The following is a 15123-nucleotide window of genomic DNA, read 5'->3' as shown; positions in this document are numbered from 1 at the left end:
TGTTTATCTTTACTACCTCACATACATCTATGTATATATATATATATATATATATTTACATATTATTACGATTATTATTTCATATTTTGTTTGAATAATATTCTATAAATTATTTTTTCTTAACATTTCTGTCGAATGTAATCTTATAATCTTTATATTAATTATATTAATCAATATTAATTTATCGCTTTTGTTCAAATTCAAATAGTTTTAGTTTCGTTTGTGTTTTATTAGGCGTCGTTTGCTTTTTCACGTATATAAGTGTATAATATTATGATATATTATGTTTGTCATTATTATCATTTACTTATTTATTTATTTTCAACTAATTTTTTTTTCAAATATAAGCGGTTAACATAAATAAAAAAATGTGTTATTGTACTTGTCAAGTATATAATTATTATTATATTATTTTCATCATTATTCGCTGGTTTACGTTTACAACACATATGATATCTTATTTTTCACGCGCGCGTTGTTTTGATTTGATTGGACATAAGGTATAATAGGTATAATATGTATGTTTTTATTCCTTTATTTCCATGCTAATAATATCTACTACCTATCTATCCTATAATAATTTATTACTCTACCACTCTAGGTGATATTTTCCATCCTACAGTAGGTATACGAATTACTAGTTAGCCCTTACCATTAGGTTTCAGTTCAAAATTTATGATTTATAAAGTAGATATCAGTTAACTTTAAACCTTCTCCATGGATTTTCCTTTTCTAATATTAAAAAAAATTAGTTCACGGATTTAGAGTAATATATGATTAGATTTATTTATTGATATAAAGTCTTACGTTTATATTTCATGAAAATTACTGATATATATAGTTACTAATTAGTCACTATAGGTGCCTAGTCTACCCGCAGGCATGCAAATTATGCTTGTTAGAACTTATATTCCCAAATCATCTGACTGTAACTTTCGCATCTTATTCTTATAATCCATCATATTTTGTAATGCCACATTTTATAGGTAACTGGCTAACTCGCCTGATGTATACCGCAAGGTACATCTCAAACTATCAGATCAGATACCATCATATATAAGGTACAAGGTTTATATTTTGATACTATGTGAATTAGCAATAATGGTATATTGTTAGTTACTACAGTGATAGTTGGGAATTAAAAGATCCACCCCTGCAGAGAATTTAATATATTCCTATTTATTTATTTTTCAAACTTAGACAGAAATACAGGACTAAAAAAATATTGAAATCTATAGATTATTATCTATATATATGGTAAAAAATGTATTTTTTTATATGAAGTGTAATGGGTATGAGTTAATAACAATTTAGATATAACTTTTGTACTATGTTAATGTATTTTACCTATAAATTAAAATGTGTGAATAATATATACACATCAAATAATTACAGTTAAATTATTCCTTATAACGACACCTCTACCACATAAAAAAAAAAAAATCGTAAATATGCCACTTGGTCATTGACTACTGTGCGTACAAAATTAACTTAGAAAAGTTATATAATTTATTTCACTATAATTATACACGGGTAATCATTAAAAAAAATAAAATATATTTATTCTCAGACTGCAAAAATTACCTTGATGATTAAAATGATTAATTTGAGTCGTTTTGGTAGAGTTAATGAACTAGGTAGTTAATTTAACGTTAAAAAGTCAAAAATAATGATTTCTTAAGTAATGAAAGTCAAAAGTTAAATTATATTCACTGATTAACTGAGTCATTCAACTTAAGTAAATTATTAGTTAAAAATTCAAACCTAATCTGATTTAAATCGACTTGTCCAATCATAAATTAATATTTTCATGCATAAATGAATTATTAAAAGTTCAAACTTTTTCAACAAGGATTTTTATTTATTCTATATGGTATGAGATGACAACTATTTCGCTAATGTCTTAATTTAATACGTTTACAGTATCTACGCCAAAAAAAAAAAAAAATAAAATAAAATAAACAAATAAATCTGGCAAAGATATCGTTGGTGATGTGCAAAAAAATATCTAGGTACCTACTGCGAAGGCCGAACGTCTATGAAATTTTAAGCAAACGATTCGTCAACAGGTATGTATATATTTATTTTAAACTAATTAAACTGAATAATAGAGAAAACAGAAAAGAAGCAAAGAGTCGTGGTACTTTTTAGTTATCACAAATCGTGCCTATCAATAATAGTTAAAATATAATAAAATATTAGTTTAAATTAAAAATAAATTAAAATTTTATAACTGATAAAATTAATAATTTACACGAGGTGGAAAATGTTGCGATATTTTGATTAGTATTTCGACAAAAGGATCATCTATTTGAAGATCTTGATGCCACATAAACTCAACCAAATAGCTATCGAAATCTACTGCAGTATCAACGCACACACAAAGGAAATACGACTGACTGCCATCGGCGCAATTTGAGTTTTAATTTTTTTTTTTTTTTTGGGGGGGGGTATTATAATTTGCATGTATCATGTACCTATGTACTGTGTGTAGGTATACTCCTCGAGATATAGGTGAAAGGGGATATATACAAACCATTTTGGGTTGCTTAGCCTCTCTCAAATTGCGCTTATGACGACTGCCAAAAAACCAATTCTTAACATGAAAGTTAACCTTTTTTTGCAGAATTTAATATTAAATTTCCAAAAAATTTGTTTTCTAAAATAGTTTTACTTCGTGACGAACTACACACTCATTTGTTGGTAAATCATAGATTTACGTTTTTATAAAAGTAGAATATATCTAATATTAAAATATAATAATCATTAATCAATATAAATAAAGTAATAGTGTAAATGCAGTCTTATTTTTGACACTCTTTGACATTCCCTACACTTACACATTTGGCACTTGGCAGTGAAGTATATTGTGATAATAGAATATTTTATTATGTGGCTCTTTCCAACTTCCGTATAAATGGAATTTCTATTTTTGTTACATTCCATTTCTACGGAAAGACCTACATAATAACGTATAAATAATAACGAATAGGGACAAATGGACGTAGCCGTTTGGACGTAGGGGACAATTGAACGTAAAAAAAACTATATAAAGAAAATAAATAATGTTATAATAGATCATCATCAAAATATATTAATCCAACCTAAAAATTGCTCAAATGTAACTATGTAAGACATTAGAACTAAAATATCATTTTTATGCGGAATCGCTCAAAATATTTCTCTGCATTAAAATAAAATGTTGATCATTTTTTAATATTATTACATAACATAAGTAATATAATTAATATAAATAACCCAACTATGTTTGACATTCATACATTTTTTTTAGATATTTTAAATACATTTTTACGTACTTACTAAAATAAATATATTTATTATAAATAACTTTTTTTGATATTGTATTTTAATTTTTGGCGTACCTGCCTATTATAAAAAAAACATTTGTTTTAGATATATTTTTAATTTTAATATTTTATATACTTAATAAAAAATGTGTATATTTAAATATTTTATATTCATTTTTGACGTATGTTAATAAATATAAATGGCTTATTAATTTTATTTACTGATTTATATTTTTTTTTCGACGTCCAATTGGCCCTACGTCCAAACGGCTACGTCCATTTGTCCTAGATCGATATAATAAATATACGTAGTCGCGATAACCAAAAGCTACTCACGACGTTTTATTAGCTTAAAATAAAAGTTTGTTGATTAAATTCCAATGATACGTGAAAAAATTGAAATTATTAAAAATGTTGCTATTTATAGAGTTTTAGTTATAACTGAGAAGAAATTCAAAAAACAAATTAAATACATTTTAAAAATTATTATAATAATAAAAAAGAGGTGTGCCTACTTAATAAAATAATATATAATAAATCTGTAACTTTATTTTATCCTTAAAAAATATAATTTCCTTTGGGCACGTGAAAAATTTTCAAAACCTTGATTGGAAAATTTGGCACTTAACTACAAAAAGGTCCGCCACCCCTGATGGTAATTTTTAGAATTATAAGTTATAACACAAATATTATTTATCATGAAGTAGGTACCGTTAAAAATATTTTTTTTTGTGTTTTAATAATCGGTAAAGTACTTACCTATAATCAAGGCGATTTCAAATGATTTTGACTATTTGCTTCATATTTGGTTTTTTGAGCTTAATAACAAATGCACAGGTTTGAAAAAGCACACGTTGTCACATAACGCTTGTGACTTGTGAGTAGTTAAGCCTATTACATACATTTTTTTTTGGCGAAAAATTAATTTAAAGTTACTGATTCGAGTTACCTACATTTTTAGAAGAAATGACAGCTATTAAAATTTAATTTAAGAAAAAGTTATATTTACCATCAAATCAATGTACATCTTTTATAATAAAATGAATATAAGGAGGTGGATAATATTAAATTTCAATAATCATTTATTTCTGTTTTTTTTTTTTTGTTGTTGTCTAGCATAAATAATTCTGACTTGAACATGCACCTATCTATTTACCTATAATTACTATTTGTACTATGTTAAACCCGCAGTGTTTGTGTTTCAAATCATTAACTAGCATAAACTAACTTAATAAAATAGAATAGGTAAATATTTTTTTTTTATTTCTAATTACAATATTATGATGTTGAAGTATTCCTTATAATGTGAAAAATAATACTTAAGTTCTAAGAATTTTGTATAAATCTATAAAAAGTATGTTTGTGAAAATATTAATAAAATGACCGGATCAAAAAATTACAATGACTAAATGTAAACTCTGTTAAGCGTTAAGTAAGTACCTATAATCTATATTGTTTAGTCAAATATTGCTTGAGTAGTTGAGTTTGGTCTGTTAAGCTTTGAGTGTGTCACCGAGTTGTGCAGTAAAGTCAACACTCATATATACTATATAGTCATACCTACATTTCAGGCGGTAACAAAATTTTTTTAACCAATAATCGCAATAGAATTCATGTACAGTCAAATAAGAAAATGCTTGTAACAGTGATTTAATAAAAAAAAAAATTAAATTATACTACAAAAAATGGCTTACAAAATTGGCGTTGTATTATTAATAAGTGTAAAAGTAAAAATTATACAAATAATATACCAAGGACGAAATAATAGAAAAAATGCAGTTTGGATGCACAATCACGATGATTAGATTTACTAAATACATTGGATTGCTAGAAAGTAAATAATTTACTGAAAATGAAAGTAAGTAGGTAATACGATAAATTTAATGGATATTAAAACAAATTACTAAATTTGTTTTATCAAATGATTAAGATTCTCACCTATATTATTACCTATAGGTAATATTTTATTGTATAGGAAATTTAAAAATTCTTTATTCTAACGAAAAAATATTATTATACAGTATATTTAACTCGTTATTGAACTAAATATTTTCTGCAGTTATTTTACTATTCATGATTTTAAAAATCAAAATTATTTATTATTAATTTTTGCTTTCTACCAAAAATTGCCATACATACAGCGCATTATTTTTAAATATTAAAGAAATTTGCTTGCTAAATAATTACAGTTCCAACCATGCAGTTACTGATGTGCTACCTATGGGGAGGGGGTTGGGATGGACATTTTAGATGTTATGTTTTATTGTGACAAATAAATTAAATAATATTTTTTTAAACTGATCAGAATCAATATAAACTTTACAAAAAACATATATGATGTAAATAACTATAATAATGAATAAAAACCAATTTAATAATTTTAACATGACAGTAAAAATTATGTAATTATAGGTATCATTTGTACAAAGCAAAAATTTAGTATAAAACACATAGCACTCAAACAAAAAATGTTCTGTTAACTGTATAATATTATTAAAACATAGGTAAGTTTTTGATAAATGAAGCCATGGATAAAAAAAATATTTAAATATAAAATAAAATATTACAATATATTTTAAAAGTGACTAAAAACAAATGGTCCTAATCTCTGCAAAAATATACATTTTTGTTTTTAAATAGGTCATGAAACTTTTATGCTTTTTAGTAAACTAAAATTATTACAAACATTTGTCACAAATAATTAAAAAATAAACAAGAGCAAGTTGTACAAAATGAGAATTATAATTTTATTTTTAATAATGAACACTTTTTTTTATGGAAAAAGGTCTTTTGTTTCTTAACAGGTACTAAAATTATAGTAACTTGAGGAAAAGCAAAAAATGAAAATAAATCCTTCATTAAACACAATTTAAGTATCTAAAAGTATATACATTATACATATTTTAAATTATTTTATATAAGTCTTATTATTAATTTAAGGCACATAGCTTAAACTTAAAGACTATCCTTAACAACAATTTAGACAGTCTCTGTATATTACTTATCAAATAGTTGTATAACATATTATATAATGCCAATTTATCATTTTAGTATCAAATAAATCATATTACACTAAGTATAAAGAAGAATTAGATATATATTAAAAATTGGATACTAGGATTTCCAAAAATTTGGGTTTAAATTTAATTTCCTCTCAAAGTTTTCATACCATTTTTGAACTGATAAGAGCGGTACCATGGATGTCTGCTGTGGACCACCGTCAACTGCATAACTAGATACATAATTGTATAAATTTTGTACCATTTTTTGTGTGAACTCGACAAATGTTGATAAATTTTGTGTTGGTTCTATGCTGGTTGTTTGCATTTCAGCATTTAATAAAGGTTCAATGGAAATACCAATTTGAGCATTTATAGAAATTGATGGGAATTGACTAAATGCATTTATTGGTTGGTTTGTTATATCAAAATGCTGTTTAAGATTTGAAAGCTTAAAAATAGCGGATGGCTTGTTATTAGACAGAATACCTAATAGTTGCCAATTTGGTTTTGCATTTTCATCTGGCCAACTGAAATACACTACAATAAAACATAATAAATAAATAAATACAGTTGAAGTGTTACCAATAATAAAGCAATTTTTTACATACTAAACTATTACTTATTAATTATTATTGTTATTTTAATACTATATTTAATCTAAATAGATTTGGGACACTCCTTATTTTAAATCAATTTTTAAACTCAATAACTTGATATTATTGAACATAATTTAGTAAATTAAATTCATTAAAGTAAGTTATAGAATTAAAAAAATGATAAGTTCAACATAATCAAGTGTATATTAGTATATTGGGAAAGCGGAAACATTCTTCCACCATCCTTTGTGTGGGCCACTTTATCAATATTTTTATAAAATAATACACATATAAACAATTACAAATTATGTGCTTACATTGATTTCAATAATCAATCAATTAACACCAATTATGATACATTTATTATATAATTGATCCATTTAAAAATCAACTGTAGCAATATATAATACCAACAGTAATGAATAAAGTTGTTGAATACATTATTGAATGTTTATAAAAAATAATCAAACATTTAGCATGGTTTTCACCTACTAATTTTAATAGTTATAAAAATGGATTTCAAAAAATACTTTATATGTGCTATAATTTGAAAAATAATACTATGAATAGTTTGTAATCATAATTATTCAATTTTATTATAAGTAGGAATAAATTAAAAATCATTACATAACTATAAGATATTTTTGATATTAGTGATACAAACATGTACAAAAACTCTTTTAAATAAAAAAATAAAATATAAATAAACAAATTAAATAATAATAATACACAAACTTCTATATAATATTAAATAGTAAATTTTTGTCATCAGTTGAAGCATTGCATCAGGTGCTGCTATGTTTTGAGTTAGCAAAATATTATTACAATGCTATATATATTATGAGCTATACAGTAAATATAGAATATAATATTACAAAAAAGTAGAAGACCATTTGTTAACCAAGTTAATTTTATTTAATAATCAATATATTATATTACTATCGTTTTAATTTAGGTCACAATATAATATACCTATACTAAAGTAGGTTTTTATGTATTTATTGTATTTTAAATACTTATGGTAGAAACTTTTATTGTCATTAATAATTTATAAATTAAGACTTAAGAATCACCAAAAAGTATAATCTGTATGTAGGTACACTTTATAAAAAATATATTATATGTAAGTTTATTAGGTTACCTATTAATTTACCTATTATTTTGATGTTTAATATTGTAACTTTTTAAATAATACAAATTATTTTTCATACATTTGTCTGTAATCATTATTTTATTTTATCACTTAAAACTGTTATTCCTAATACATTATATATAATGAATATAATGTATTGTTAAATGAAAACATGACGTCCATTCAATTAGTTGGCAATTTAGTTTACAATGGTTATCAAATTATGGAGTACCTTATCTAGTATTATATAGAAGTCTGTGGCTTTATACAGTATACTTTGTTTAATATACACCAATTTATTAAGACAACAGCTTATTGGGACAGTTCTTTAATTACAAAAAAAACTCATGAATTTATGATTATAGTATAAATATGTACCACTTATTTGGGACTCAAAGAAGATAGTCGAAACATTTTTATTGAATATATTATATAAATCTTATAATTTATAATCCAAGAATATTAATTATAGAATTAAATAATTAGACTATTAGTGTACTTAATATAAAATAATAAACTAAGTACTAAATAACTAATTATTTTATACTTAAATTATGTATGTATTTATTATGTTATAAAAACATTCTTCTATATGTGTATGAATAAATGGTACTTTCCTGTTATATGAGACTACGGCTAATATTGCAACTACCACCCAAGATTAACTCCATTATTTAAGCACCACAATTTGCAAACTTTCCTATTATCATAGACTACCTTATAAGTACCTAATAAACCAGTAACTAATCACCAACAAATTTTTTTGTGTCATTTTATTACAGTGGAACCTCGATAAGTCGAAATTAAAGGGAAATGTAATTTTTTCGTCTTATCAAGGTTTTCGACTTATTAAGGTTTTCGAGTTACCAAGATTTTAGAAAAAAAAATTTGACTTAAAGAGTTTTAAAAATGTATGTATTAAAGTTTTTAATTATTATGTACGTAGTATGTATATACAATGTAAAAAAATGATCATCCTCCGGGTTGAAATTATCAAAGGATAAGCGTTATTTCAGTTTTTTTGTTTTTCCGATATTATGGCAAGATCTGAAATGTTTTGTTTTATTTTACTATTTACCACCCAAAGTACCAAAAAGATCATATTTGCTACAACAATTCATGACAAACAGAAAATAAACTACATAATTGTAAAATCATTAAACATTTTTTGCTACGTCCAAGATCTAAGATGTACTAAACGACTTTATTTTATTCTTAGCAATTTCATCATTAATGCATGGTTGGTAATCTTTATGAACTCTCAGGCCACATTCACAAATTAAAAACAGTTTGCGGACCAGATAAAAATTATTATAATAAAACGGACAAGCCGATTAGACAAATGTTTATAAAATTATCTGTCATTATCCGTCATATTCGGAGCACAGAATGTTCGAGTTATCTATAGTCTTTTTTTTCGAGTAATCGAGGTTTTCGCAAGGGGACGGAATTTTTTTCGACTTATCGAGGTTCCACTGTATTTAAAATTATTGAAACAAAATAACATGTAACTAATATGTCCCAATAAAGTAGAGTGCTATATAACAATTTATTACAATTTCATATGATAAGTATTTTTTTACACTTACTTGATATTTATTTAAAAACTAGGTGGATTGCAAACACTGATTGTCAATTTTAAATTATTAAAACTCATTGACAAAATTTGCAAACATAGCTTTTTATAAAAATTATCCAATAATATAGATTTTGATAAAGTTTAAACAATTGAAGAGGTAAAATGAAATTTGTTCACATAGAGTTTAACTATAAATGTCAAATATTTTAAATATAAACTCTTTGAAATAATCATATTACATCATTTTTAGATGTTTTGCATTATATTTCAGTTTTTAACTATGAAATTATAATTTTTAAATTAATACTATTTATACTTTTATAAGTTATGGCATATTGTTACCTGAACCAGCTGTTCCCTCAGGAAATGGCACAAGTCCGGTCAAAAATACACAAATGTAATTCACAGACTCAGCAGAGTTGATAGTTATCATAAATTTTGTTTCTTCCAAACGTTCAAAATCTGTCCGTACCTAAATATAAACATTATTTTCATAAAAAAATATGAAAAATGGATATAGAAAACAAATGTATGTAAACCACAACAAAATTACATCTTTTCTAAAAGTTGATATGTAAACTGCGGCAAAAAAAAATTAACATTTTATAATCTATGATCAAACTGATAAAATACATTAAACAAACTGCGGCAATTTATTTTAAAATGTTAATTTTTTTTTTACTGCAGTTCATATATCAACATTTAGAAAAAATGTAATTTTGTCACAGTTTACCATCTCTCTAAAAAACTTGATTCAACATATAAATTATAGTTTTTGTATAACAATCTTAAATGGCACAGTCAAGTAGGCCACAAATTGTATACAACTGTTAGATTACACAACCAGACTACTCACCAGTCTACCGCTAACCAACAAGCCAAACATAGCAGGCACCGAGTCCACCATGGTAACAAATCACAGTCAAACGAGATTGATCAGATCGCCAAATAGTAAAAAATATTGAAAACGGATCAGACTTGGCCGAATTTGCATCAAGCAGGATAGTGGTTTTACGATTAGGATGGTTTTACGATTGTACAATGCAAATTGCATGTAAAGACAGCGAAGATAGTAAGATACCAACTGCAGGCATATGTTTATAGGCGTATTATAGGAATATTGGATTCGATTCATACATGGCTGAAGAAAAAGGAGCAGAATCGTACTGATCCATAGAAGAGTAAGTGTCCAGTAAACGATCTAGAAGGTTCGCGAACGGACATAGTTGATTATTTGATATTTATTACTATCGAGGTTTCCACGCCTATGCTACAATTTAATGACAGATAACGTGAATACGTGATAAAGAATGCCGTGCGTGTGTTCGGCACACGTGCTCCGTGATAAGGTGAATTACAAAATGATTTTTAATTTTTATTAACATGGATACTTGGTAGACGATAATTGATTGTAATTTGTAATAATTTATAATTTTTGGTTGTCTCATCTTAAATCCTTATTAAGAGAACGTAGGACCCCGTATGTGTTGTCTACGTTTTACACACGTACGACAAAGCAAATTTTCGTTCACCTTCATTTTAAAATGTGCAGTTTCAAAAATATCTTAACTTAGGTACTTAAAAATAATAATATCATTAAAGGCTACGTAGGGCCCTAGATAATAAACTTACCAATCTTACCATTAAATTGTATAATAGGTAAATTATCTCTAATATCATAACTATCAGCACACTATTGAAACTGGTGAACAAAAATTTACTATGTCGTATGTATGTAAGAAGGAGACAATACAGCGGGTAGGTACTACGTCCTCTTAAAACTCAAATTATGAATTATATTATTATTATATTTTTTGGAACTTTTATGTATTCTGCAACATTATATTTTCAAGTACGTTATGGTTTGTATGGATGGTATATAATTTGCCCCTGTAGCTATTGAAACGTTTATTTCTTAAATAACAACGTCTAAACATCACTATTTTTATACTAATTATACTAATTAAACCTATATTTTTTTTAAAATATAATGTATTGAAATCAAAATTTAAACAAGTAGTTTCTAAATATTTTAGCTTATCTACTCCAAGTCCAAATGTAATATTCAATATTTGAATCAATCAATCATATTTATCTTAAACTAAATACATTTTAAAGTGGAATGTCAAATACCTACCTAGTACCTAATGTTATAATAATTTATACATTTAATTAAAATCATATAAAAATTAATTAACACAATTCTATAGTATAGTTTTGCTAGTGTATTCTTGATGATACTAAATTATTTGCAGGTAAACATAGTACACTTTTAACATTTTTATTTTACAGAATATATACATTTAGGGTTTATAATTTTGAGTACCTATATTTTATATTGATAATAACTATTTGTATTGTTTTAATTAAGTATTAATTAACTATTTTAACTATACTTTTACATTTAGGTAGTTTACAAATTACAACTATTTTTTTTTATTAAGATAAACTCTCGACAATACTACGATAGTGACTATTGGGTATTAATAATATAGTTAAATTACATATGGTAGTTATATAAATTATAAAGTACAAAAATACACAATCATTAGTATAGGCTGCTTAATTACGGAAATCTTGATGAGATGATTAGATTGGTAATGGTGATGAATTTGATTGTGGTGGCGATAGAATTGCGGTCTGGTTGAGTGTTGCAGCTAGTCATTTTGGAAGTTTTTATTCTTATGTTTGCTGTTTGTATAGTTGGCATTCGGTAAAAATAAATTTGATATCAATACAGATCCTGCATACAATATATATTGATGTTCTCTTTGGTCATTAGAAAATTATTCGTTTTTTTTTGTTTGACTCTGAGTCTAGTAATAATGACTTCCAACATTCTAGATAATTTGATTAAATGAGATGAGCATTAGTAATAATCATTGTTGGTGACTAACAAATGTGCATTTATTTTTGATTAATTCTAATAATAATTACAAGAGACGATTTGAAAAGGGATGATTGGATGAATAAGATAGCTTTTTGGTGACTTGATCAGGCTTATAACTATTAATAATATTGTTAAACTTCAAATTATAAAGATATATTTTTATTAATATTATTTTAACAGTAAACTAATAATATAATACAAGTATGTACCATACAGTATGTACAGTATGTACATACAAATGTATGTAATTTTTTTGTTAATGGATACATACAAATTATTAAATCTTAGTAGTGCATTTAAAATTTGTGTAATTAAAATGAGAAATGGAAAATATTACAAAACTCAATACTACATTAGACTTACTTGCTTAAGCACCGGCCTTTGTATTTTTTGAATTATTATTAATCAAAAGGTTGGTTAACTAGGGATAATATTGTAAACTATGTGCTGGAGTATTCATTTTTTTATCTAGTGGCGTCAAACTCTGTCCAAGTGTCACAACCGCAACACATGCTTTGGATGGGTGATGATTCCCATAGCTTTTTTTAATGTTGGACTAATTAAAGATAATACCCAGTATACAAATACAGTATTTGTTGGATTCAAGCTATCATAAATACATGAATACATTACACTTATATAAATGGCTTAATTTTCTAAAATCTAAAGCAATACCATGCAATCCAAGGTTAACAGCTTTAGTCTGTCCACCTAGCTATAATTAGTAAATATAAAAAGATGTTGTATATGTGGGCTTATAAAACAAATTTAGGTAGCTGGTGTCTATATAAAAATGTATAATTTAATGAACCTCGGTGCCACTGGCTTTATCCACAAATTAAATTGCACTTAGGTGTAAAGGTAAACTTAATTAACTTTAATGACATTACATTGCAATTTAACATAGTAATATTTTAATAATTTCTCAACTTATTTATTTATTTAATTTTATGATATTAAATTTAAACATACATAATTTAAGAATTTATATTCAAATAAATGTTATAATTAGAGCTGTGAATTAAATGAATTTGCATATCAATTAATTTTTTACAAACTAAAAATGAAATGAATGAAATACAAATAATTAAAATATATTACCAATCATGTTAAGCTCAAACTTTCCTTTATTAGTTATATTAGTACATTGGGAAGCTAACTACTTGAAAATCTGCAGTATTGCTAGTATTAAAAGGTACCTATTACTTATTTCTTATTTATTTACACATTACTCAATTATTCTATATTTGACTTTCTAATTTTAATAAATATTTGACAAAATTGTTTGTATTTAATATTTCAAAATCCTGTGTGTGTGTGACGTTCATATACCTGAAAATGTAGCTTCTTCATCAACTATGCCCTATGACACTATTCTATGTACACTGCGTGTCAGCAAATCAGTTAGTAGTTGCCCTAGTCAAACAAAAACTAAAATGACGCCACTGATAATATTGTAAATTTGTAAATTGAAAATGCTCATATCTAACTTAAAAATAAAATATTGAAAAAAATTATACTATTCTGAGAGGGATTATTTTTTAAGACACTAGCAACTGAGGAAACTCTTTCTCGAATTTAGTTGAGAGGTTGTTGCCATCTGTCCACATATAGGTAGGATGTCTTGGATTATTTTTTTATATGTATCAACTACCAACGCTAAAGTTCTTAGCGTTGTTGTATATTATCAATCTTCAACGATATATCGTGGGGAGATTCTCTTCGCGGCGAATAGTCCGGCGGCGAAATGTCTGGGTTCGGTACCTATCGGCTATCTCTCAATGTTGGTTGAAACTTGAAATAAGTACATAAATATGTTATACTTGTTATAGACGCCCAATGGTCTATAGATAAAGTTATCATAATAGTTTAACACTAAGTCCATGGTCAATTGAGTGCAATGTATGAAAGTATTTGAGTAGTTATTCTACTTAAATTATATCTTTATTTCGTAATGTTGTCGGTGAGATAGAAGAAAACTATCTAACGATAAATTGAACTCCGTGCGCCTTAAATTCTTCAAGTTCATTTTGAACGTATTTTAAACAAAGATATAATAATATGTAGCCTGTAGGTATATATTGTGTAGCTTAGCTACAGTAGGTACACCGTACACAAACACAATATACCTTCCTATTACTGATATTATAATATACTACAATTTATTTAATCACAAAATTATGTCTAAATGAGTTCCTATGTAATGAATACGTAATGACTATTTATAATGTAATTTAGTCATTAACATATATCTATCATTGTGGATAAAACCAAACAAACATCGCAAAATAAGTTCTGACTTTCCGAGTCAGTAAATTTATTTTTTTTTTTTTTTTTTTTTTTTTTTTTATTAAGAAAAATATATTTACAATCTATTTTACAATAATCAGTAAGTATGATGACAAAGTTTATATAACATTATAAAATATTCGAATAGGAAGACCCTCAGTAGTGTCACCTGAAAATTTATTTTAGCGTCTTAAACAAAACAATTAATGGAGGTGCGATTAACGAGCCACCCTGGTATAGATGGTATACCTCCATAATTGTGGTTCATCAGTGAACCATTCTATTCAGCGTTCCGGGACGTATGCAAAACGTTTCTATCGGCCGAAT

At 25.6% G+C, this 15123-nt stretch overlaps 1 protein-coding gene across 1 annotated transcript; it reads right to left on the bottom strand.

The window, feature by feature from the left end:
• Positions 1–5639: 5639 nt before the first annotated feature.
• LOC132927194 (protein OPI10 homolog) lies at positions 5640–10891 on the bottom strand. The gene is made up of 3 exons (XM_060991677.1): positions 10474–10891; positions 9960–10089; positions 5640–6847 (listed from the first exon to the last, which is right to left on the bottom strand). Exons 1-3 carry the CDS (start codon positions 10522–10524, stop codon positions 6423–6425), a joined length of 606 nt encoding a protein of 201 aa, XP_060847660.1. The 5' UTR covers positions 10525–10891; the 3' UTR covers positions 5640–6422.
• Positions 10892–15123: the final 4232 nt, after the last annotated feature.

This window comes from Rhopalosiphum padi, chromosome 3 (genome assembly GCF_020882245.1).
Source record: "Rhopalosiphum padi isolate XX-2018 chromosome 3, ASM2088224v1, whole genome shotgun sequence".
Taxonomy (NCBI): Eukaryota; Metazoa; Arthropoda; class Insecta; order Hemiptera; family Aphididae; genus Rhopalosiphum; species Rhopalosiphum padi.
Note: the sequence above shows the minus strand (reverse complement) of the source record. Positions and strands in the feature narration are given on the sequence as shown.

Excerpts from the sequence above, each read along its gene's own strand:
- LOC132927194 (XM_060991677.1), bottom strand. The coding sequence starts at position 10,524 with ATGGTGGACTCGGTGCCTGCTATGTTTGGCTTGTTGGTTAGCGGTAGA. Across the intron at positions 10,090-10,473 it reads TGTTGGTTAGCGGTAGACTG|GTACGGACAGATTTTGAACG; the intron begins GTGAGTAGTCTG and ends GTTTATATTTAG. Across the intron at positions 6,848-9,959 it reads TGAGGGAACAGCTGGTTCAG|TGTATTTCAGTTGGCCAGAT; the intron begins GTAACAATATGC and ends GTTTTATTGTAG.